Source organism: Nomascus leucogenys, chromosome 1a (assembly GCF_006542625.1).
Source record: "Nomascus leucogenys isolate Asia chromosome 1a, Asia_NLE_v1, whole genome shotgun sequence".
In the NCBI taxonomy this organism is placed as follows: Eukaryota; Metazoa; Chordata; class Mammalia; order Primates; family Hylobatidae; genus Nomascus; species Nomascus leucogenys.
The window spans coordinates 20,031,730-20,058,756 of NC_044381.1; the positions used below are offsets into that span (position 1 = coordinate 20,031,730).

At 37.4% G+C, this 27,027-nt stretch overlaps 1 protein-coding gene across 3 annotated transcripts in view; it reads left to right on the forward strand.

Annotated features, from left to right (window-relative positions):
- DENND4C (DENN domain containing 4C) overlaps window positions 1-27,027 on the forward strand; it is a 142,589-nt gene that overhangs the window by 87,725 nt on the left and 27,837 nt on the right. For all 3 annotated transcript variants that reach the window (XM_012500698.2, XM_030818805.1, XM_030818850.1), the window contains exons 13-22: window positions 5,165-5,310; window positions 6,743-6,778; window positions 6,868-6,998; window positions 8,831-8,963; window positions 12,846-13,052; window positions 16,197-16,325; window positions 17,484-17,628; window positions 17,899-18,045; window positions 22,207-22,329; window positions 23,843-23,989. In XM_012500698.2, the coding sequence (XP_012356152.1) occupies window positions 5,165-5,310; window positions 6,743-6,778; window positions 6,868-6,998; window positions 8,831-8,963; window positions 12,846-13,052; window positions 16,197-16,325; window positions 17,484-17,628; window positions 17,899-18,045; window positions 22,207-22,329; window positions 23,843-23,989 (1,344 nt within the window). The remainder of the gene's footprint in view (window positions 1-5,164; window positions 5,311-6,742; window positions 6,779-6,867; window positions 6,999-8,830; window positions 8,964-12,845; window positions 13,053-16,196; window positions 16,326-17,483; window positions 17,629-17,898; window positions 18,046-22,206; window positions 22,330-23,842; window positions 23,990-27,027) is intronic.

The following is a 27,027-nucleotide window of genomic DNA, read 5'->3' on the forward strand; positions in this document are numbered from 1 at the left end:
GAGGTCAGGAGTTTGAGACCAGTCTGGCCAACATGACAAAACCCCGTCTCTACTAAAAATACAGAAATTAGCCAGGCATGGTGGCACATGCCTGTAATCCCAGCTACTCAGGAGGCTGAGGCAGGAGAATCGCTTCATCCCGGGAGGCAGAGGTTGTGGTGAGCCAAGATCACTGTACTCCAGCCTGGGCAACAAGAGTGAAACTTCATCTCAAAAAAAAAAAAAAAATATATATATATATATAAATTTTGAGGGGGACACAGTTTCACTCATGACAGCACATTTGGGAAAAAAGATTAAATGGTACAATTTGACCAGAGTGATGAGCTTTAGTGGTACTGTGGAAGATAAGGCTGAAAATAGGATTAGGCTCAGATTGTGGGTAGTTGTAAATGCCAGATGAAGAGTATGGATTGTACGGAAGTGACATCACTAAAGGAATTTGAAAAGATACTTATTCAATTTCTAGGCCCTAAAGTTTTATTGTAAACAGTCCAGCATTTGGTCTACTAGGGGACACAGACATTAGACAAGAAAAAAATGTAAATACTAACTATATTAATAAGTGTGTTTTGAAGGAAAGTATTGGTTACAGTGAGAGTGCTAGTTAGGTCAGAGAAATATTCTTGAAGAAATAACAAGGAATATTAATGTCCTAAGGTATCCTTTAGTGTGCTACTTTTAAGTTTGGGCCTAAAAAAAGCAATAGGAATTAACTAGGGATTTTGTATATGTGGTTTTGGCTTATTTTATCCTTATGTTGTTATTTACCATTTCTTCTACCACTTGTATTCCTGTAAACTTGTGGTAGGTTCAAGAGCTGCAGTGTCCGGTAGAAATATAATGTAAGCCACATATAAAATTTAAAATTATTTTAGTAGCCACAATAAAAAAGTAAAAGATAGGGGGAAAATAATAGCATTTCAGCATGTAATCAGATTTTTAAAATCATTGATGAAATCTTTTACATTTTTTTTTCACAAACATCTTTTTTTTTTTTTTTTTAAAGACAGAGTCTTGCTGTGTTGCCCAGGTGGAGTGCAGTGGCACAGGCTTGGCTCACTGCAACCTCTGCCTCCCAGGCTCAAGTGATTCTCCCGCCTCAGCCTCCCTAGTAGCTGGGATTACAGGCACGCACCACCATCCCTGGCTAATTTTTGTATTTTAAGTGGAGACGGGGTTTAGCCATGTTGGCCAGACTGGTCTCAAACTCCTGACCTCCGGTGATCTGCCTGCCTTGGCCTTCCAAAATGCTGGGATTACAGGCGTGAGCCACTGCGCTCGGCCCACGTCTTTGAATTCTGGCATGTATTTTTTACTTACAGTGTGTCTTAATTTGGATCAGTTACATTTCAAGTGCTAAATTGCCATATGAAGGTAGTGGCTACTGAATTAAACAGTGCAGATGTAGCAGCTTGGTTAGATTCAGGTTTAATTCTCTTGGCAAGAAGTACCAAAATACATGGTGCTCACTTCTTCCTATTGCCTCATCTTGAGAGGCACATACATGTCTGGCTGTCGTACTTTTAGTGTTCCTAATAGGTTTAAAGTGTTGTCAGCCTCACTCATTCATTGTAGTTCACCCATCAGCCTTTGGCTTTCTTGGTTTAGCAGCGTTTGCTGATCTTTGCTTGGATCCACTAGAAGGAAAGAAAGCCTTTTCATTATAACTTGTGGAGAATAATTTATTTCTATTCTATTTAAGCTTTTCTCTACTAATTAGTATCTAAAACGGATGGGAATCAGGACCACAGCATCAAAGAAAGAAAGGCTGCAGAGAAAACCATGTTTGAAATGGTGGCATTAACCAGGTTATGCAGGATCTTTTAGGATTAGTGCTGGTTTCAGTTTTTATCCTAAGATTAATTGGAAGCCTGTAAAGGATATTTCATTAGGTAATAGGATCAGATTTGCATTTTTTTAAAAATCACTCTTTGAAATGTTAAAAAGAAGTATCTCCTTGGCTTCCATACAGAGATTGCACTGGAGACATTGAAGCATGGATCTACTAATTAGGAAGTTGTTGCATTGGTTCTAGGGATTATTAGAGGTGACCTGGATTAATTGATGATAGTGTGAATAGAAGAGTGATTTTTTTAGGAATTAGATTGAGTAGAACCTGGTGATTGAATATGGAATGTAAGGTAGAGTGGGAGATATCAAGAGCACCTTTGAGGTTTTTGCCTTTAACGACCAAGTGAATGGCCATGCCGTTTATAAGAAGTAAAACAACAGAAAAAAGGGAAGGAGTAGATCGAAGATTTGTTTTCGTTTTGTTTTGTTTTATTTTTGTTTTTGTTTTTGTTTTAGATGGAAAAAAGAGACTTGAATATGCTGATGAGAAATAGCTAATAGAGGCCAGGCGCAGTGGCTTACGCCTATAATCCCAGCATTTTGGGAGGCTGAGGCAGGCGGATCACCTGAGGTCAGGAGTTTGAGATCAGCCTGGCCTACATGGTGAAACCCCGTCTCTACTAAAAATACAAAAATTAGCTCATGCCTGTAGTCCCAGCTACTCGGGAGGCTGAGGCAGGAGAATCACTCGAACCTGGGAGGTGGAGGTTGTAGTGAGCCACGATCACGCCACTGAACTCCAGCCTGGGTAATAGAGCGAGACTCCATCTCAAAAAAGAAAAAAAAAAGAGGAATAGCTAATAGAGAGGGATATTTATCCTGAGAACACTGGAAGGGGCTGGAATCCTGAAGTCATGTGATGGTTTGTCCTTAGATAGGAGGAGGGACATATCCACTGTAAAAAGACAGAAGGAATAAATGATAGCTGTTAAAGAGTCATAAATTACGTAGTGAGATAGTGTACATAGTTTCTATTTAATGGTCTGCATTTTCATTGCACTGTAAAGTATGCTCATTTCGGGGTGTGGAGGGGGCACAAAAACATGAAGGGAGAGCGTATACAAATTGGAAATAAGTTGTGAAAACATGTGAAGAGGAAAATTAAATTGATTCCAGAAATGTAGTAGGGTTGTTGGTGAGGGATGAAGGTATAAGTGCTTCTGATCTGCCTAGTTGTGGAACTTTTTTTCCCCTTAACTTGTGCTCAGCCACCCTAATGCAGATCCAGAGAAGGCAAGCAGTACATTCCTCCAGAGCTGGGTTATGCTAGGTAGGTTTAACCAAAAAGACAAAAGAGCAAAGGGGTTGAGAGTATTGGCAAAACAGTAATTGAAATGATGGATATAGCATGGAATCAGTATTGGACAGAGGAAGAAGTGAAGATGGGAGGATGTACGTAGAGGTAAAAGGGCCAGTGGAGGCCGGGTGTGGTGGCTCAGGCCTGTAATCCCAGCACTTTGGGAGGCCGAGGTGGGCGGATCACGAGGTCAGAAGATGGAGACCATCCTGGCTAACACAGTGAAAAATTAGCCGGGCGTGGTGGTAGGTGCCTGTAGTCCCAGCTACTCAGGAGGCTGAGGCAGGAGAATGGCATCAACCGGGGAGGCAGATCTTGCAGTGAGCCGAGATCAACTGCACTCCAGCCTGGGCAATACAGCGAGACTTAATCTCAAAAAAAAAAAAAAAAAAAAAAAAAAAGCCAGTGGATTGGAGATTTCAATGAGCCTTCCCTCTCTGCTCCCCCCACAAAAAACCCAAAAAACCCTAAAACACTTAGTAGAAATACTTAATTAAGGAGACCAGATAGGCAGAGGTAATGGGCTGGGAGTGATGTGAAAATGAGAGATTTGAGAGGCAATGCTGTTTTGAATGCTAGCAAGGAAAGTCAAGGGACTGTGACTGTGTGTTGAAGTTGGTGATTGAGGTAGGATGGAGCATAGGATCATTGAAAATCAAGGAATGAAGGCTGGGCAAGGTGGCTCATGCCTGTAATTCTAGCACTTTGGGAGGCTGAGATGGGAGGATCGCTTGAGGCCAGGAATTTGAGACCAGCCTTGTCAACATAGCAAGACACCTATCTCTTAAAAGAGGCCGGGCGCAGTGGCTCACGCCTGTAATCCCAGAACTTTGGGAGGCCGAGGCGGGCTGATCACCTGAGGTCAGGAGTTCAAGACCAGCCTGGCCAACATGGTGAAACCCCGTCTCTGCTAAAAATACAAAAATTAGCCAGGCATGGTGATGGGCGCCTGTAATCCTAGCTACTCAGGAGGCTGAGGCAGGAGAATCACTTGAACTTGGGAGGCAGAGGTTGCAGTGAGCCAAGATCACACCACTGCACTCCAGCCTGGGCGACAGAGCTAGACTCTGTCTCAAAAAAGAAAAAGAGAAAAAGAAAAGGGAATGAAGAAGAACCTAAAGTGTTTTCATGGTTTGTGCTTCTGGGTGTGGAAGAATGATGGTGGTAGGAATTAGAAAGGAGGAGACCTTGAATCAAATGCCCTGGTCTTCAGTGAATGAAGGAGTGTCCCTGAAATCAATAGATGACTACGATTAATAGAGGAAATTGTGGAATAGTCAGATGCTTGAAACTTTAATGAGCAGAAATTTTTAAAACACAATACAGAAATAATGGTCTTGCGACATTAAAGAGGGACATTGACTCTTTGGAAATTGACCATGGACTCAAGAGTATGCAGAGTATCAGAGAAATTTCTACTTAAAAGTTGTAGAGCTGGAGGTTCCTTATAGGGGATTTAGATTTCATTGAAGAGTTTGATAGAAGTTAAGTATTTTTCGTGGTTTAATTAGGCAGAAGGAGCTATATATGTAGTTACCACAGGTTGAGCTTCCCTGATCTGAAAATCCAAAACCTGGAATGCCCCAGCATCTGAAACTTTGAGTGCTGACATGATGCCACAAGTGGAAAATTCCACATGTAAGTACTTAACACACACTTTGTTTCATGCACAAGATCATTGAAAATATTGTATAACATTCCCTTCAGACTGTGTGTATAATGTATATATGAAACATAAATGAATTTCCTGTTTACTTGGGTCTCATCCCCAAGATATGTGATTGTGCACATGCAAATATTTCAAAATCTTAAAAAAAAAAATCCAAAATCTGAAACACTTTTGGTCCCAAGCATTTCAGATAAGAGATACTCAACCTTTAGGAGCTTCTTTTTAAATGTGGATATGTATATACGTATATATAAAGAGAATGTAGTATAGATAAGTACAAGTTTAATGTTTAATATCGAATTCCAGTTTAAAATTTGAATTTAATTATATTTTGTTTTCCTCAGGATTTTTAAAAAGTCGAGATCGTGCCTATGCAAAATTCTATACCCTTTTATCCAAAACACAGATTTTTATTCGTTTCATTGAAGAATGCAGTTTTGTAAGTGATAAAGATACTGGATTAGCATTTTTTGATGACTGCATAGAAAAGGTAAAAGTTTGTACTTATACTAGTGTTTAGAAAAAAAAGTTTGCCTTACCTGTATAATTATCGTTGTTTTTGTTAGTCTAGAGTGATATAAGGAAGACAGAATAGGGTTGTGTATGTGTGTGTATGTGTTACCGATTCTGGGCAGAATATATGAATAAAATTCTTTGTGGTATCAAGTTTCTACTACATTTAGCCAATTTTTCTCTTCTTTATTCATTGATCCATTGATTGAAACAGCATCTCATTCTGTCACCCAGGCTGGGGTGCAGTGGCATGATCATAGCTCATTGCAACTTTGAACTTTTTGCCTGAAGTGATTTTCCCACCTTAGCCTTCTGAGTAGCTGGGACTGCAGGCATGTGCTATGCCCGGATGGTTTTTTAAATTTTTAGTAGAGATGAGGTCTCACCGTATTGCCCAGGCTGATCTCAAACTCCTGGGCTCAAGTGATCCTCCCACCTTGGCCTCCCAAATCCTTGGTTTGCAGGATGAGCCACCATGCCCAGCCAGTAAATTTTCTCTTTAAATCTCACTTTCGTTTTACAACTATTGAGTTGTAAAACTAAGAACATTTCCTTGAGCCTTGTGAGTTTATATTTTTTTAAAATTTAAACCAATAAGATTTAGTTTAAGATTTAGGTTTTTTAATTTAAAAATGTTTAGTTTTATGGGGAATAGAAGTTCTATGTTCTTTTGTTTTAATGTCTTTCCAAATTCTTTTGCCTAATATGTTTCTTTTGTTCTAATGGAGGGTGGAAATACGTTAAATTTTAAAGCTTTACCCACCCATCCTAAGGAAGTTAAAATTGATTCTTGACTTGGTTATAATTTTTCCTAACTTTTAATATAATTCTTATTTTTGCTAAGTGGATCTTGGGGCCAATTGTTTATGCAAACCGTATATTATATAACATTTGAGATTGTATCCAACAAAAGTAGAATATTATGACGTTAATTTTTATGGCCCCCTCATGATTCATATGCCTTAGAAGATTTGAATAATTTTCTCCTATCAGTGTGATCCAAAATTCCAGGGATATAATTAAAACTATTCAACATTTTTGTTTATTTACAAATTGATATTCCAGTATCTTTCAGTTATATGAGAAGTTTAATGTCAGTCACTAATAAAGGGGCTTAATAATAATGAAATTTTTTATTTGAGAAGCCAGATAACCTTGTGATTGGTCATCTTTTGTCTTAAGGTGTACAAAACGACTAATCAAAATAGTTTTCTATCCTAATAGCCACAAGTGAAAAATTATGCTTTAGCCTAAGAGTATGTATTTAGCCTAAAAATATACTCTGCAATGTTTTATATCAGCTGGTACTGAAAAGGGGTAGTTTTTTCCTAAATCAGAATGTAAGATAAAAATGTCTATTAAATTCATAGTGGACATTTTCATTAAGAATCTGTTTTCTTTTTTTCTAGTTGTTTCCTGATAAAGGCACAGAGAAAACAGATAAGGTATGTTTTTCTAAGACTTTAAGGGTTGAAATTTCAGAATTAGATCTTGTTTGTATGCAAATTAATTGAGGAAAAATAATTATTTTCAGGTTGATTTTGATTCAGCAGAAGATACCAGATTGATAGAACTAGATGATTCACAGAAAAGTGAGCATACTGTATTTATAATGCCGCCGGAGCCACCTCCTAATGATGGAAAGGACCTGTCACCAAAGTACAGGTAGTAGGAAGTTTTAAAAGAGCTATTTAGGCACAACCTATTAGTTTCTTTTAATTTTTATTAGTAGATATGTATATTAATCTTCTGTGAAACTTATTTTCAGTATTCAGTGAACTAATGTAGATAAATATTTAATGGAAATGCTACTAGGTGTTATAATTTAAGAATTGGATGGTATTGTCAGATGTTGATCATTGTTTACCTTAGTGTTTGTATTTTAATCTTTAAAAGTTTCAATTCTGAAGAAGAAAAATGTTACTTTTATGAGGCTCCCTGCTCCCTTTGGGAGTTTCGTTTTGAAACAAAGACTGCGAAATTCTTATGAATTAGTAATTTACCAAGAAAACTTAAGGTAGAGGGCCAGAAATTTATTCTTTACTAAGATAAAGGATAGGATTTGGATGTGACTCTTTTAAGAAATTAGAATGGATTTTGTAGTTTTTTTATTACTATAAATTTAATAAACTTAGAAAATCAAACCAAAATAGAAAACTGATACATCATTCTAGCACCAATACTTGTGTCTCTTAACAATTGTAGATATGTATGTGTCATGTGGATGTATGTGTGTATGTATTGCATGTATGAGTTCATCAGGTAGATTCTCTTTGTAATCTGTGTTTGCCTTTAGTGGTCTGAACATTTTCCCATGCCATTAAATATTTTTGTGCCTTATCATTTGTAATGACCACATTGCATGCATTTATTATGATTTATTTAACTAGCCTCTTATGGATTTGTTTATAGTTCTTTGCTATCTATATCTTTGTTATTTTCTTAGGCTGCATTTCTAAAAGATTTTCTAAAATACAAAGTAAAGTAAGTACATTCCTAAAATGGAAAATTAATGTATAATATCAAGAGGACTGGATCAGAATGAAGAATATATCTGGGATTAAATGGCTTAATTAAATACTATTTTGATTTCATGTTAACTATAGAATTCTTTTCTACTTTGGCTTAACTGCAAGAAATTGGAATCCAGATATTGACAAACAGGATAAAATCAAATATGGAAAGGCACTATCTCCTGGAAGAAAATTGGCCAAAAGAAATAAGTAGACAATTTCCAAGAAATCCAAAGCAAATAATATAAAAATATGTTATGGTTTTTTGCATTCAAAGAAATGCAAACCAAAATGATGAATAGAAACCTTTGAGATTGAGAATAGGTTATGCTAGTAGTTAGAATATATGTTGAAGTATAATCTTTTTTGAAATAATTTGATATTAATTATAATTTTAATTCTTTTGATAAACATGGACCTAGCAAATTCTATTATTGGGTATTTGTCCTATGAAATTAAGCAAAAGTATTCACATAGATATACATATGAAAATATTTAATTGGAGAAATTTGGAAACAACCTACAACCTAATAATGTCCAGCAGTGAAAAACTGCTTAAATTGTGGTACATCCTTAAAATAAAAATTTTATGGATTTTTTTATTTTAAATACCTATGCAAGGTAATTTTATGAAGAAAAACATAAAATTATGACGTATACTAAAATTTTTTTAAATGTAAATTATTGAATACATAGATTATCTTGAAAGAGTTATTTCTCCCTTTAAGTAAGATATCAGAGTTTTCTGTGTTTTAGAGATTGATTGAAAATAACAAATAGGGTGGGGAAGAGAAAAAATTTTCATGAAGGTAGTCTCTGTATGTTATATCATTTAAAAATTTTGAAAAAGTATTTTTTCTATATAAGCATTTAAAATAATGTTGGGTACTATTTGAAGTTTAGAAATATTTGCCTAAACGCTGGAATAATATGAAGAGTTGGTGTGTTTTAAATCAGCAGTTCTATTTTTGCTTTTTATTTTAGTTACAAATACTTTCCAAGATTGGACCTTAAGCTTTTTGACAGACCGCAGGAGTTGAAACTTTGTTTTAGTAGACACCCTACTGGGAATAGCATTACAAAGAGTCCAGCTCTCATGGCTAAGAGAACTAAACAGGTCAGATACTCTTTATGTAATTCATGTTCATTTAAGATGTAAAATATGTATATGTGATATGCAGCTCATAGTTTAGAATGATCCCCCACAACAACCATTTGAAGACTCACTATGGTTGTTATTGAATTTAACTAGATTTCTTGCAAGCCTACTTAAAATACCAAGTCTGGGCCAAGCATGGTGGCTCACGCCTGTATCCCAGCACTTTGGGAGGCTGAGGTGAGCAGGTCACTTGAGGTCAGGAGTTAGAGACCAGCCTGGCCAACATGGTGAAACCCCATCTCCATTAAAAATACAAAAATTAGCTGGGCGTGGTGTCAGGCGCCTGTGATCCCAGCTATTTGGGAGGCTAAGGCAGGAGAATCGCTTGAACCTGGGTGATGGAGGTTGCAGTGAGCTGAGATTGTGCCACTGCACTCCAGCCTGGGCAACAAGAGTGAAACTCCATCTCAAAAAAAGTCTATGTGTCTGTCTGTCTGTCTGTCTGTCTGTCTGTCTGTCTATCTATCTATCTATCTATCTATCTATCTATCTATCTATCTATCTGTCAAGGCTGAAGTTTTTAAATGCTTATGTTTATGCTTTAAGACAATCCGTAGGAATTGGCTGGGCGCGGTGGCTCACGCCTATAATCCCAGCACTTTGGGAGGCCAAGGCAGGTGGATCACCTGAGGTCAGGAGTTCGCAACCAGCTTGACCAACATGGTGAAACCCCGTCTCTACTAAAAATATAAAGTTAGCCAGGTGTGGTGGTGCATGCCTGTAATCCCAGCTACTCGGGAGGCTGAGGCAGGAGAATTGCTTGAACCTGGGAGGCGGAGGTTGTGGTGAGCTGGGATTGAGCAATTGCACTCCAGCCTGGGCAACAAGAGCAAAATCCATCTAAAAAAAAAGAGTCTTTAGGAACCAAATACACTTTTTGGAAAACTTAATTGAAGTATAATTCATATACCATACAGCATACCCACTTAAAGTGTATGATTTAGTGGCTTTTAGTATATTTACAGGTTTGTACAACCACCACCACAATTAATTTTAGAATATTTTCATCAACCCCAAAAGAAAGTTTGCATCCTTTAGCCATTAACCCCAATTCTCAATCCCTAGCAGCCCTAGGCAACCACAAGTCTGTTTTCTGTCTACAAATTTGTCTATTCTGAGCATTTCAAGAGTAGAACTGCATAATATGTATTCTTCTGTGACTGGCTTCTTTCATTTAGTGTAACATCTCAGGATTCATCCATGTTGCAGCATATATCAGTAATAATTTTTATTGCTGAATAATATTCCATTGTGTGGATATATCATATTTTATTTGTCTATTCATAGACATGTAGACACTTCCTACTTTTTGGCTATTGTGAATATTGCAAATGAACATTTGTGTATAAGTATTTATATGGATGTATGGTTTTATTTCTTTGGGGTATATATCTAGGAGTAAATTGCTATGTCAAATGGTTACTCTGTGTTCGACCCTTTGAGGCACTTCCAGGCTGTTTTCCAAAGTGGCTGCTCCACTTTACATTCCCACCAGCAGTGTATGAGGGTTCCAGTTTCACAACATATCCTTGTCAATTCTTGTTATTGTTTGTCTTTTTGGTTATAACCATCTAGTGAGTATGAAGTTGTATTTTAAATTTGCATTTCCCTAATGGCTAATGTAAATATACTTTATTCCAAGTATTACAATCCAAAGGGAGTTAACTTAGGACAACCTAGACATCTTGCTTTACTACTGTATGTGATTTAGGTATAAAGAACTAAGCTGTGGTTACGTATGAGTTAAAATTAAGCATCCTTTATACATACACTGACATTTTGGGGATCTTCAAAATGTGGAAAATTTCACAATGAAAATCTTAGTTCAGGTTTTACTAATTTATGGGATAGTCCCCTAAATCCTAGAAATATCCTGAGGTATTTCCTAATTTCATACAGTTCATATTTCTTTCAATGTTGTCTGAAGAGAATACTAAAGAATTTTTTTTTACTGTTACCAGCCAACAAAAGGCAAATTTCTAAAACGAGAAAATTTTGCTAATTCAGCCTCTAAATCTCATTTATAGCAGAATTTTTTTTTCAGGCTAACTGGAAAAGAAAAGAACCATAGGATCTTAGAACAACAAGGGCATATATTTTTAAATATATACTGAAGTGTCATGGAGATCGAGCTCAAAAGTAAAATTAATATACCAAGTTGGTTTTTTTGTTTGTTTTGTTTTGTTTTGTTTTTTTAAGATGGAGTCTCACTCTGTCATCCAGGCTGGAGTGCAGTGGCATGATTTCGGCTCACTGAAACCTCTGCCTCCCAGGTTCAAGCAATTCTCCTGCCTCAGCCTCCTGAGTAGCTGGGATTACAGGCGCCCACCACCACGCCCAGCTAATTTTTGTATTTTTAGTAGAGATGGGGCTTTACCATGTTGGCCAGGATGATCTCGATCTCTTGACTTTGTAATCCACCTGCCTCGGCCTCCCAGAGTGCTGGGATTATAGACATGAGCTCCCATGCCCGACCGCAAGATTTTTTTATTTAGAACATAGACTAGCAGAGGAATCTTTAGTGCAAAGCATAAAATGGCATTCTGATATATGTGATTGGCTCTGTAGTTTCTGGGAATATATATATAGTTTGATAAAGCTCAGCAGATGGCTGGGCACGGCAGCTCACATCTATAATTCCAGCACTTTGGGAGGCTGAGGTGGGCAGATCACCTGAGGTCAGGAGTTCGAGACCAGCCTGGCCAACATGGTGAAACTCTGTCTCTACTAAAAATCCACACAAGAAAATTAGCTGGGCGTGGTGGTGGGTGCCTATAATCCCAGCTACTCAGGAGACTGAGGCAGGAGAATCACTTGAACCCGGGAGGCAATGGTTGCGGTGAGCTGAGATCACACCTTGCACACCAGCCTTGGTGACAAAAGCAAGACTGTCTCAAAAAAAAAAAAAAAAAAAAAACAAAACAAACAAACAAAAAAAACACTCAGCAGATGATTTTGATACCTACTTTTCTCTTCTACCTAAATCTGAATGAAAATCAGAACTGGAAAACATGACTATCAAACTATTAGGAAAGTTTATGTTGACTGCAAAGGAATAGGTCTTTTTTTTTTTTTTTTTTTTTTGAGATGGAGTATTGCTCTGTTGCCAGGCTAGAATGCAGTGGCACAATCTCAGCTCACTGCAACTTCCCACTCTCTGGTTCAAGCAATTCTCCTGCCTCAACCTCCTGAGTAGCTGGGACCACAGGCACACGCCACCACGCCTGGCTAATTTTTGTATTTTTAGTAGAGACCGGGTTTCACCATGTTGGCCAGGCTGGTCTTGATCTCCTGACCTCGTGATCCATCTGCCTTGGCCTCCCAAAGTGCTAGGATTACAGGCATGAGCCACCACGCCTGGCCAGAAATAGGTCTTTTTAAAGGAATCTGTCAGTGAGGGAGTTAACATAGACTGTAGCTTGGGAAGACAGAGTGGAAATCTTGGCAGGAGATAGCCTAGAGCATCTTAAACTTTAGCGAACAGAAGAGTGAGAAGAATTTCACTTTTTCACCCATCAAAAATGAGTGCCTTCTTTGTAAAAGACATGTTATGAGCCATTCTATTACAAAAAGATGAATGATCTTTGCTCTTAATTTCTACTCTGTTAAGAGACACATGCTTGCTAACAAATAGTTTTGGTATAGTATGAAGTATTATTGTAAATGAATGTTCAGGGGAACCATTAACACTAGTAAGCAGGAAGCCACTCACAAAAGTCAACTTTGAAGTGCTTGATTTTAGGGGGTCAAGTTTTACTTAAATTATCCTCTCCCTTTTCCTTCTCACTCCTCACCCTAATGAATTTTAGTAAATATCGTAATATTTTATTCTCTTTCTAGGAGATAAAAACAGCTCATAAATTGGCGAAGAGATGTTATACAAATCCACCACAGTGGGCCAAGTGTCTGTTCAGTCATTGTTACAGTTTATGGTTTATTTGTCTTCCGGCCTATGTTAGAGTTTCTCATCCTAAAGTCAGAGCACTTCAGCAGGCATATGATGTACTTATTAAGATGAGGAAAACAGATGTGGATCCCTTAGATGAGGCAAGTATAACAAATTGACATTGTTTCTAAGGTAAATTTTATTTTTGTACTTCTAATAAAATTTGGGTCTAAGTTGCTTTAAAGTGTGCTCAAGCATTTTCATTAAGCAGGAAGGGTAAAACTATTACTCTGTTTCATGGAGCTGGTGCATATTATTTGTTTATTTTTTATTTTATTTATTGATTTGTTTTTGAGACAGAGTCTCACTCTGTCACCCAGGCTGGAGTTCAGTGGTGCATCCTTGGCTCCCTGCAACCTCTGCCTCCCAGGTTCAGACAGTTCTTGTGCCTCCCGAGTAGCTGGAATTACAGGCACATGTCACCATACCTGGCTAATTTTTTTTTTTTTTTTGTATTTTTAATAGAGATGGGGTCTCACCGTGTTGGCCAGGCTGGTCTCAAACTCCTGGCCTCAAGTGATCTGCCTGCCTCAGCTCTCAGTGCTGGGATTACAGGCGTGAGCCATCACATCCGGCCATGTTTGTTTATTTTTAAAGAGATGGGGTCTCACTCCTCTCTCGCCCAGGCTGGAGTGCAGTTGTGTGATCATGGCTCACTGCAGCCTTGAACTCCTGGGCTCAAGCAATTCTCCCATCTGTCTCCCAAGTAGCTGGGACTTCAGGCATACAGTCCTGCACCTGGCATATGGTTTTTCTTTTTTTGATTTTTTTTTTTTTTTTTTTTTAAGGGATGGAGTCTCACTTTGTTGCCCAGGCTGGTCTTGAACTCCTGGCTCTTGAACCCCCACTTTGGCCTCCCTTGCAGGGATTACAGGCATGAGCCACTGTGGCTGGCTTCATTTTATTCTTAATATAACTTTATTGGGGAGCAGATAGGGAATAGGCTTTTAGTAAGTGGCTCTCCACTTAGGACCTGTGTCCTAAGGTGAGTTATATAATCTATTAAAAAAAAAAAATATATATATATATACACTCGTGCCCAAGCTGGAGTGCAGTGGTGCTGTCACAGCTCACTGTAGCCTAGAACTTCAGGGCTCAAGCGATCTTCCTGCCTCAGCCTCCCGAGTAGCTGGGACTACAGGTGCACACCATCACGTCTAATTTTTTTAGTTTTATTTTTTGTAGAGATGGGGTCTCAATATGTTGCCTGGGCTGGTCTCAAACTCATGGTGTCAAGCCATCCTTCTGCTTGGCCTCCCAAAGTGCCAAGATTATAAATATGAGCCACTGCACCTGGCCTATGTAACCTATTTGTGTTTTGGATTATCTATTAGAAAATGTAGCTTTGAGCTTCTCAACTTTGGCGCTATTGATACTTTGGCCCACACAATTGTTTATTTTGGGGGCCTGTCTTGTACATTGTGTAGGATGTTTAGTAGCATCCCTGGCCTCTACCAACTATATGCCTCTCTTTCCCTGCACAGATCATGACAATCAAAAATGTTCCCAGAGAGCAAAATTGCTCCTGGAGAACCACCGAGGTAGATAATAATAGTTAGCACCTTCATCATAAGGTTAGTTTGAAGGTTAGTTAAATTAGTTAATATACTTAAAGTGCCTGGTTCATAGTAAGCACTCAGTGAATGATGTACTAGACATTTTCATGCATTTTCTCTCTCAAGCCTTAGAAACCATCCCAAGAAGTAGATGCTATTATCCAGCTAATGGTTGAGGAAACTGAGGCACTTATTTAGCTTTTTCCAAAACTATAAATGATGTTTTGAACTAGATTAGAATTAAAAATGAAAAATCTTTGCTAATAATGTTAACAGTATATTTAACTGTCTTCTCATTCTTTTAAAGACCAATCCTATTTGTTCTATAGGCATTTTGGAGATACTATCTTTAATTCCTTTGGCATTAAATGGAAAGCATAGTGACCGGGGAGAGAGAGACTTTTATTATACTTGATTTTATTTATATTTATTTATTTATTTATTTATTTTTTATTTAGAGACAGGTTTACTCTTTTCCTCCAGGCTAGCATGCAGTGGCGCAATCTTGGCTCACTACAATCTCCGACTCTTGGGTTCCAGCAATTCTACTGCCTCACTCTCCCGAGTAGCTGGGTCTACAAGTGCGTGCCACCATGCCTAGCTAAGTTTTGTATATTTTTTTTGTAGAGATGGGCCCTTCACTGTGTTGGCCAGGCTGATCTCGAACTCCTGACCTCAGGTGATCTGCCTGCCTGGGCCTCTCAAAATTCTGGGATTACAGGCGTGAGCCACTGTTCCCAGCCTCTAGCCTTGATTTTGGAAATGAATTACCTCTCAAATTATGAGGAGTAATAGTCTTTCTCTTTGTATAGATTTAGTTACTCAAGCAAATGGAACATGGAGACATATGTCTTATATGAAATAGTTAATAAAGATGATACTTGCATTAATGAATAGGTTTGTTTTTTGGTGTTTTTTTTTTTGAGACAGAGTCTCACTCTGTTGCCCAGGCTGGAGTGCAGTGGCATGATCTGGGCTCATTACAACCTCTACCTCCTGGGTTCAAGCGATTCTTGTGCCTCAGCCTCCCAAGTAGCTGGGATTACAGGTATGCACCACCATTCCCATCTAATTTTTGTACTATTAGTAGAGATGGGGTTTCACCATGTTGGCCAGGTTGGTCTCGAACTCCTGACCTCAGGTGATCCACCTGCCTAGCCTCCCTAAGTGCTGTGAGGTGTGAGCCGCTGCGCCCAGCCTGAATAGGTCTGAAAAATAATTTGCGGCCGGGAGGGGTGGCTCAAGCCTGTAATCCCAGCACTTTGGGAGGCCGAGGCAGGCGGATCACAAGGTCAGGAGATCGAGACCATCCTGGCTAATATGGTGAAACCCCATCTCTACTAAAAAAAATACAGAAAATTAGCCAGGCATGATGGCGGGTGCCTTTAGTCCCAGCTACGTGGGAGGCTGAAGCAGGAGAATGGCGTGAACCCGGCAGGCGGAGCTTGCAGTGAGCCAAGATTGTGCCACTGCACTCCAGCCTGGGCGACAGAGCAGGACTCTGTCTCAAAAAAAAAATAAATAAATAAATAAAAATATTAATAATAATTTGCTAAGATGCTCAAAGCAGAACAAAGGAGAAAATACTGCGTAATAACTTCATGGAAAGAATTAAGTAAAATCTCTACAATTCACAGATAGATTAGTATACTAATTACTGACACTTTGATTTTTTGTTGTTGTTGTTAGGTGTGCTATCGAGTAGTGATGCAGCTTTGTGGACTTTGGGGTCATCCTGTTTTAGCAGTGAGAGTCTTATTTGAAATGAAAACTGCTAGGATAAAGCCTAATGCTATTACTTATGGTTATTATAATAAGGTAAGTAGGATCGACATTAGGCAAGTTGTGGTGGTTATGAAGAATGATTATTTTGTATACCTTTTGTTATTCATGAAACTCTTATTAAAGGAAGTTTTGGGATATAATTTTTTTTAATATTTATAATTATGTTTTTAAAATTGACAAAAAGTATATGTACAATATGATGTTTTGAGATATGTATATTGTGGGATGGCTCAATCGAGCTATTAAATAATTAACATATGCCTTCATTGTTATGTGATGAGAACACTTCTAGTCTCTTAGCAATTTTCAAAATACGGTGCATTGTTATTAACTGTAGTTCCCATGTTGTTCAATAGATCTCTTGAATTTATTTCTCCTATCGAACTGAAATTTTGTATCCTTTGACCAACATCTTCCAGTGTCCCCTTTCCCCTCACCTCCCGAAGCCCCTGGTAACCATAGTTCTACTCTCTACTTTTATGGGTTTCACTTTCTTGAATCTCATATATATGTGAGATCATGCGGTATTTGTCCTTCTGTGCCTGGCTTATTTCACTTACCATAATGTCTGCTGGGTTCATTCATATTGTCACAAATGACTGGGTTTCCTTTTTTATTTCAGGCTGAATAGTATTTCATTGTGTATATATACCACATTTTCTTTATCCATTCATACATTGATGAACACTTAGGTTGATTTCATGTCTTGGTTATTGTGAATAATGCTGTAATAAACATGGGAGTACAGATCTCTCTTCAGTATACTGATTTCATTTCTTTTGCATATCTATACCCAGTAATAGGATTGCTGGATGCTATGGTAGTTCTAGTTTTAATTTTTTTGAGGAAACTCTATACTGTTTGTGAGGAATCCTTTTAATGGCTGTACTAATCTGCATTTCCACCAAGAGCGTGTAGGGGTTCTTTTGTCCACCTCCTTAATCAACATCTTTTGTTTTTTTGACAATAATGATTCTAACAAGTATGAGGTGATAAGATATCTCATTGTAGTCTTAATTTGCATTTCTCTGATGTTTAGTAATGTTTAGCATTTTTTAATATACCTCTTGGCCAGTATAACTTTTTATATTTGTGTGTATATCTATAAACATACACACACACATATATGTATGTATTTTTTAAATCAGATATTGCTAATGAACATTATTCTTACCCTTATTTTACCTTTAGGTAGTTTTGGAGAGCCCGTGGCCTAGCAGTACCCGCAGTGGTATCTTCTTATGGACGAAGGTACGGAATGTGGTACGTGGCTTGGCACAGTTTAGGCAGCCGCTTAAAAAGACTGTGCAAAGGTCACAGGTCTCCTCAATATCAGGTAATACATGTGATTAGAAATATGCTTCCTTGCTGAACCATGAGCTTTATAGGCATATGAATTTTTAGCTATTGAAGTAGAAAACTTAAATTCTGGTAGACATTTTCACATACATTTAAAGACAGATTATCTTAGTCCAAAATTATTTTTGTTTTTTTCCAGAAATTTAGAAAGTGTTCTGCAACTGTAAATGAACTGTGGGTCATTCATGTTTAGTTTAAGAGCTTATCAATGCATGAGTTATTGAACTGCTATTGTCCTTATCTTTAGCTCTTCAAAATGTCACAGGTGGAAGTGATGGGGACACGGTGAGCCATGGTAGCGTGGATAGTTCTAATGATGCTAACAATGGGGAGCACACAGTCTTCGTCAGAGATTTAATCAGGCTTGAGTCCATTGATAATCACTCTAGCACAGGTACTAAAATCCAGATTTTACTAACCCTTCACTTACTCTCATGTTAAATCTTTCCTTTTTCAAAAAGCTTCTTCCCTTCTTGAGTTTGTGGGATATGACTACTTTAAAAGTACTGTATACTTACAGGAGAAACAATACGAGTCTGCAGATCACTTCTCTTTATTTCCTATAGTACAAAATTAGTATGGGAGTGCTGTGCACAGTGCTCTAACATGATGCTTCTTTGTATTTGTTTATCATTAATTTGTGAAAGTGTATGTTATAATTAGGAATCATGAGCTAAGGAACTTGAAAATTAGGACACAACTTGCAAATATTTTTTAAAAATTAAATAAAAAATGTATCTTAAAACTTTAAGAGTATGAATATTAAAAAGGGAAGGAAGTAAGTCACACAATGAGAAAAAGTATTCTCTTTAAGTTACATTTTTTAAGATCTGAGAAGCTACTAAAGCTGCTTTTATGTACATAGCCGTGGGAATAATCCCTCTCCTCTGAAGTTAGAAATAAGTGTAACTAAAGTAACACATTGTGCAGATATATGTGTGTTGCACATCCTTCTTCTTGTGTTGTTTTTTTGTTGTGGTTGTTTTTAATATCTCAAGCCTTCCTTTAAAAAGAATTCTGGGTCTAATTCCTGTGCTTCATCTGATGAACTTGTCTCAATGACTGAAGTTTCCTTTTCTCTGCTCTTTGTTGCTTTGCTTTTTGCTCTGTGCTGTTTCTTGGTGCTGCATTTGTCCTTGGCTGTCATGGTGTGGGGTGCAGACAGACTTATATGACGTGAAGCTATGGATACACGTGTGCATTAATTCTACCCTTGAATGTTAACCACATCAGGTAATTTCCCATTTATTAGGTTAAATTTTGCTGACATGCAAGGGTGGGGGAAAGACCTTTCATTGTATTTTAAGTATTGTTATGAGTAATAAACAGTTTTCATTTTCTTGCCTTTTCTCCTTCAGATAAATGTAATCATATATAGACTCTATTGAAAATATCCAGCTAACTTTTTATGGTCAGTTTGCAAAGCATGTTTGTTATCTTATTTGAAAATATATTATGCCATGCTAAAATTCTTATTTTGAGGTTGGTTTGTAGCATCATTGTGACAAATAGTGTTATAGGCATTGAAGAATTAATTGTTTCTGCTGTTAAGGTGGTGTGGCTATTGCTTTCCAAAACTGATCTGCTGAATTCTTGTGCTAAAAACAACCTTCACATAATTACAGGAGCATGTGTAAATTTGAAAGTCAACATAAAGCTACAGGTTACAATCCTGTTTGTAATTAACTTCCTCAGTTTGCCATCATGTTTGTATATTATATTAACAAATAAGAATTTTTATGAAACTTTTATTTTAAAGCCACCATATTTTATTTCCTCTAGTATTTTTTTCATGATACTTGTAGAAGAAATGGGCTTCATGTATAAACAACAAAAAAATATATTTTTTTGTATGAAAACATCTACCAGGAATAGCAATAGTAATACATAAACACCTTTCCCCTTATACCTTCAGATTTTTAAGTTTATCTCGTTATAGAGGCAATTTACTCCTTTAATGGAAATACCAATCTCGTAGCAATCCTGGGTAATTGGTATAAAGACTCCCAATAGTTGGGCACGAACCTTCAGGTCCCCCTTATATATATTTTAGCTGCATTTCAAATGACCGAATGCCATAGACTGAATTTGCAGTGGTGGTGTGTCTCTGTAGAACTTCTGGTGATGCTATTTGATGGTTTTGGAGTCTTCAGCCCAGGTTCTTAAGTTGCTCATTTCATTAAGGATTATCTCGTGGAATCTTTCCACTTGGTACCTGGTACAGAGTCACTTAGCTGTTAGGGGCATATTTGGTTTTAATTTACCCAGGTCCCAACCTAGTGTTCATTTCATGGCACCATATTGCTTTACCAGACTTTTTGAGGGAGCTAGTATAAAAGTGACTGATTAGTCATTCTAAGTAGTAGTATTTAAAGACATTTAATTCTTTTGTTGTATGGCAAACCCAGAGTCTGAGTGGCAGTGTAATAAGTGATGGAAAATAGAGGTACTGCATATGTTATTTTATGTGTCTTTTATTGACATCTTTATACTGTTTTCTCTGGTACCTGATCTTAGTTTTGATTTTAAAGTATAGAACTATAAAGTCAAAAAAGACTTTTAAAATATTTGAAATAATTTCAAACTTACAGAAAAGTTGCAAGAATAATACAGAAAACTCTCATATCTTTTATCTAGATTCCCTCCTTTTTAGTTTGCCACATTTCCTTTATTATTTTCATTCTGTATGCATGCACATACCATTTCTTTTTCCTAAATCATGTGAGCAGGTTACATACATCTTGCCCTTTTACCTCTTTATTATTTCAGTGGTACTTCCTCCTATGTATGACCACACTTTGGTTACCAAATTCAAGAAAACATTGATGTACCACTTTAATCTATAGTTTATATTCCAAGTTTGTCAGTTATCCCCATGTTCCTTGTGGTATTTTAACTCCCTTTCTTTAGTCTTCCTTAACCTGGCACAGTTCCTTAGCCTTTAAAAAATCTTTTATGACTTGGCCTTTTTGAAGAATTCATTTTAATTATTTTGTGGAATGTTTCTTAACTTGGGTTTGTCTGTTATTTCCCAGTGATTAGGTTATGCATCCATGGGTGTGCTACATAAATGATGTTGACTCCTTCTCAGGTTGTCACGTCCTACAGGCACACACAGTCTGACCTTCATCGGTGATATTAATTTGGATCACCTAGTCTCACTATTGTCTGGTTTCTCTGTGGATAGTTACTATAATATTTTTTTCCTCTTAGATAATAAGCTATTTTTGAAAGGACACTCTGAGACAATGTGCTAATATCCTTTCTCCTGACACTTTCTCTTTTAAATTTGGCATCCATTGATGCTGCTTGTCTGAACCGGTCATTACTATGATGGCTACAAAGTGGTGATTTTGCCAACTCTATCACTGTTTTCATATTTAGAAGATGATATTCTAGTATATAGAAAATTCTCCATTCTCTATTTTTTCTTATTTATTATCGGTATGGACTGATGGATTCCTATTTTATTCATTGAAATATAATTCATTACTGTCCTTATTTGGTCCTCAAATTATCCCTGTGTTGGCCAGTGGGAGCTCCTTTAAGCTAGTTTTTATATCCTTTAGATATTCTCCCATTATGTTTCTGAGCACTACCTTTTTGGCACAACAAAATGTTCTAGCTCAATCTTGTACCATCTCTATCTGAGCTCTGGAATCAGCCATTTCTTCAGGGATCCCAGGTTCTTTTTCATGGGGAATAGATGTTAGAAGCCAAGATTTGGGCTCACTGTTACCATAGTGTTACTGCTTCTAAACTTTTTTCCTAAGCTAGAAAATACGTGTACTGTACATAAAAAATAATTTCAGAATTGTCACACCCATTTCTCTGTGAAAAACAAACCTACTAAGCCGTTCAGGATTTGACTATTACTCCCAGGCTTAGGGTAGATACTCAAAATAATGTGTTCAAAGTTACTTGGATTAGTCCTCCCCTGGCCCTTTCAGTGTGATTATGTTGTTCATGTGAAATACAGTTGGTTTCATTTGTTTCCAGTTGCATTCAGTTGCACCCCTTTTATCTTACTGATTTTATTTTTTTTAACATGTAGAAGTGTATTCTATCATCTCCAAAGATAAAAACAATACCATAAGCCATACGTAGAGAAGTTTTCTCCCTCTTTATTCATTGCATCTTATTTCCCCCCAATCCTGGTAGGTAACCATCTTTACTGTTTTCTGGTTTATTTTTCCTGCATTACTTTTTGAAAAAGTAAGCAGATACATGTGTGTTTTATTCTTACAGAGAAGGCAGCATTCTGTAGACACTCTCCAAAAGAGACTTTTCCAAACATCTTGTCTAAATCTTTTTAATTTACAGATGAAGAAATTAAGATGTAGTGCTTCCAAATGTGTTTAGTCTTTGTTGTTCCCGTTTCTACTGTTCTTTGAGGCTTATCGTTGTTTTTAAAATGTTCTGTGTTCCTTGTGTGCTTTCTTGTCTTTTGTCTAACCGTAATTGTGTAGATCAGTGGAATTTTCTTTTGATACTTTATATATTAATTATAAGTATATGAAAACATTTATATGTAAGTCTGCATTCTTTTTAACAGGTGGTCAGTCTGACCAAGGATATGGGTCTAAGGATGAACTTATAAAGGATGATGCAGAAATTCATGTGCCTGAAGAACAAGCAGCAAGAGAATTGATAACTAAAACAAAAATGCAAACAGAAGGTTAAGTACTGATATTTACGAACTTTATTTATGAACTTCACTTAGAATAATACCTGTATTATTAATAATTAAAAGTTTATCTTAGTTGATAGCTTTGATGATTAATTTTCACAAATGTAAGGTCTGGCTCCTAAGATGCTATGTACTGTTTACATAAAGTAAATTTTGGTAGTCTCTGAAGTTTTAAAATTAAAATTTAAGAGAACTTTCTTTCTTTCTTTCTTTCTTTTTTTTTTTTTTTTTTTTTTTTTTTAGAGACAGGGTCTTGCTCTCTCGCCCAGGCTGAGTGCAGTGGTGAGAACATGTATTACTGCAGCCCTGATCTCCTGGCCTCATATGATCTTCCTGCCTGAGTCCCCTGTCAGCTGGGACCACAGGCACATGCCACCATGCCCAGCTATTTTTTTTGTGTTTTGTAGAGACAAGGTCTTGCCATGTTGCCCCGGCTAGTCTTGACCTCCTGAGCTCAAGTGATCTTCCTTCCTCAGCCTCCCAAAGTGCTGGGATTACAGGTGTGAGCCACGACACCCGGCTGTAAGATACCTTTGGAGACTCTTTAGGTCAGCCCTTAATTTTGCAGGAAAGTATTGAGATATTTGCCAAAATTACATAGCTACTTTTGACAGAACCAGGAATAAACTTTGAGTCATCAAAACTTCTATTTTAGTGCCCTTTTTAATTCTAAAAGGCTCTTTCACTAGCAGTCCTTCAAATATCTTGGTGCATAGTTTTCACTGGTAGGTTAAAAATAGTCTATGTGGGCTGGGCGTGGTGGCTTACTCCTGTAATCCCAGCACTTTGGGAGGCTGAGGTGGGCAGATTACGTGGTGAGGCGTTTGAGACCAGCCTGGCCAACGTGGCAAAACCCCGTCTCTACTAAAAATACAAAAATTAGCCAAGCATGGTGGCAGCACCTCTGTAATCCCAGGTACTGGGGAGGCTGAGGCAGGAGAATCGCTTGAACCTGGGAAGCGAAGGTTGCGGTCAGCCGATATTGTGCCATTGCACTCTAGCCTGGGCAACAAGAGCAAGACTCCGTCTCAAAAAAAAAAAAAAAAAAAAAGTCTATGTGGTTTTTCCCGGTTTTTATAGGACTCATTAAGGTAGAGATAATTTGTTGTAATCATTTTATGAAAACATGGAGGAATATTAGACACTCTTCCTGTTCTCTTTCACAAAAGTGTACTTTCTTTAATGTTACTTATTTTATACTACAGAGTTATAGAGAAGCAAGCCCCTCTCCACTTGCCAAGTGATGAGAAGAAGAACTGAAGGCCAGACACTTAATTGATTCACTAAAGAACATTTATGTTAGGATTATTGAATGCTAAAACAAAGCATTTGTTTCAGTTAATATTGGCAGCATTTATGGCATAAAGTAAACCAGACACAGGCTATTTTATTTTGTGTCTAAAGTAATACTATGTTAGATACAATATCTAAAAGTCAATATATGGTTTCTGTTTAATATTGGCAAAAGTAGGAATGATAACATCCAAATATTTTTTTCCAGAGGTGTGCGATGCCTCCGCTATTGTGGCAAAACATTCACAACCTAGTCCAGAGCCTCACAGTCCTACTGAACCTCCTGCATGGGGCAGCAGTATTGTGAAAGTTCCATCTGGTATATTTGATATCAACAGCAGGAAAAGTAGCACTGGTGAGTCTTTACATTTTGGTTATTAAATATTTAAAATATACCTCTATAGACTCATATGTGTCTTTAATGACATTAAATTTTTTATTTAATTGTAACGAACATGCTAAAGAGCCAGAAGGGACTTTTGAATTCTCTAAATCAGCTAAAGAAATTGAAAATATTGTTATTTAAAGGTGTTTGATTTTTAAAAGGAGTATTTAGTGTGTTTAATTGTTATTTGGAATACCCTTTCCTGTTGTGGTGCCTGTCCTCCGTTTGGCCACTCTTTCTCATTATAGATAATGAGAAAGTGTACTTGTAGGGCTTCCTGTATGCATCATGAACAGAGAGGCAGTGATGTGATCAAATTCCAGAGGGCTTATGAGTGGCAGGCTAATTCCTATCACTGAAGGGAAATGGAAGAAAAAGATTCACGTCATTTCCCCTCTACACAGATATGCCAGTTGGTCTTTGATTTTGGCCATTGTTACAGGTACCCCAAGCCACTTTTTATTTGTGATTAAGTGTTTGTACTAAATAACTCTGTGTGTATGACTCCCTTGAATTTGAGTTTTCAACTTTCATTATATATAGGCCTCCCAAGACTCTTATGGCACACATCTAAGTATATGATTTTCAAACACAATGAAATTGGCCTGCATCCTTTGCCCTTCATTAGTGGTGGCTGCAGTTCACTCTTCTAAAGTTGACTGTCTTGTCTGAAAATGTATCTGTTGTATGACTTTACAGAAATTAATTTTTCAGCTTCTTAAACCAATGTAAAAGTACTCCTTGTTCTTAAAGTCTTTTGTCTTTGTATTTACTGTGACTCTGAGTTTCACTCATTACTTGTTTGGGTAGTGCTCAAGAGGTGGGACTAAAGATTTTTTGAGAAAATAATTGATATATACATTGCAGATCCCATTTCCCCAACCTCTTGGTGGCAGAGATGCTAGGGAAAAGGAGGGAAGAGTTTTCTTCGTCAGAGGCTTAGAATCCTCTCAAAATATTGAACTGGACATCGTCTGTGGACTGTTGTGTTTCCTTCCCTTTTAACTTATTTTCATATTAAGAACGGAGGGCGAGGATAATGGGGCTTTTGTCAGTATAGCAAACTTTTTTTTAAAAACATTGAATAAAATGTGCTGTTAAATTCCTTGGAAATACTATGAGAACCAATAATATTTGCAAAGATTTGTTTCTCAAATATTGGGAACAGCTTTCAAAGCAGATACATATTTTGAGTTGTAAAATAGGTTAGTTTAATTCCCATGAAGGCTTAAAAGAGTATCTCTAAATGCTTATTCTGATTAATTGATATAATTATGATTATTAGTACTAACTTGAAAGATTAAAAAGAACCTTGAAATCAATCTTGAAGTTTAAAAGAAAGATCTTTTCTAAGACAGCTTTTTTCCTTGAAGCTCCCAGATAGTATTATGCTTTTTAACAAAACAAATGATGTGACTACAGTAAAAAGCAATGGATAAAAAAGAAAACAAAGGAAAAGAAAAACACAAATGAGAATCCTAAATATGAATAATTCAGGCTGCTATACAAGTCCATAGACTAGGTGACTTATAAACAACAGAAATTTATATCTGCCGGACTCAGTGGCTCACGCCTGTAATCCCAGCAATTTGGCAGGCTGGAGGGAAAGATCGCTTGAGGCCAGGAGATTGAGGCTGCAGTGAGCCATGATTGCACCACTGTACTCCAGACTAGGTGACAGAGCAAGACTCTAACTTTGTTTGTTTGTTTTTGAGACAGACTCTCACTCTGTCACCTAGGCTGGAGTGTAGTGGCACAGTCATGGCTCACTGCAGCCTCAACTTCCTGGGCTCAAGCAATCGAGGATTCTCCTGCCTCACACTCCCAAGTAGCTGGGACTACAGGCGAGTGCCACCACATCCGGCTAATTTTTGTATTTTTTTGTGGAGACAGGGTTTCTCCATGTTGCCCAGGCTGGTCTTGAGCTCCTGAGCTCAGGTGATCCGACTGCCTCAGCCTCCCAAAGTGCTGGGATTACAGGTGTGAGCCACCATGCCCGGCGTAACCCTAACTTAAAAAAAAAAAGAAAATAAAGAAATTTGTTTCTTATAGTTCTAGGGGCTGGAAAGTCCAGGGTTAGGGTGTTAGCATGGTGAGTTCTGCAGAGGGCCCTCTTCCAGGTTGCAGACTGCTAACTTATTGTATCCTCGTACAGCAGAGAAGGAGAGAGCTCTCCTTCTTTAAGGGCTCTAATCCCATTCATCAGGGTTCCACTTTCATGATCAAATTATCTTTCAAAGGCCCTGCCTCCTAATACTGTCACACTGGGGGTTAGGATTTCAGCATGTGGATTTTGGGGGACACAGACATTCAGTCCGTAACAGGTAGACTTAAGTTCTAATGATTCAAATAGGAAATAATAGCTTTTGGTCTCGGAGTGAAACAAATTGTATGGTAGCAAGGAGTAAAAGACTGCTTTCTTCTTCCAAAGCTGGGGGAAGCTGCTATGGCCATTAGCATATTTTTTCTCTACCTGATCAAGTAAGACTGACTTCTGTGAAGGCTGGGATTATGTCTGTTTTATTTGCCTTTGTATTCCTAGCACCTCATATGGTGGCTAATAGTAGACGTTTAATATTTGTTGAAGAAATGGATATATCTGAATAATTTTTTAACCACTCAGATTTTATCAGCCTTCTTAGAATTTGCCAGTGCTAAGCATTCCATTCCGGATTCTTTTACTTTATAGCAGTAAGACTTTGAGTATAGCAAATATACAATTCCTATACGATTACAAATTTGCTTTTTGCAGAGTAGATTCCTGGCAAGTATTTGTTGAATTGGATACAAAACTAAGATGGAAGAGATTCTTTCTTTTTCTGTATTTTGGTGAAGAACACAGGTATATCCATCTATCATATGTTGCATGATTTGTTTTTTTAAATGGGTGTTTATAAATACAGGATGAAAGACAGGTTATACATTAAAATGCTATCTCTGGGAGGCAAGTTTTAAATAGCTTTTCCAGTGCACTTTTTTTTTATACCTTCTTTATGGCCCCTAAGTTT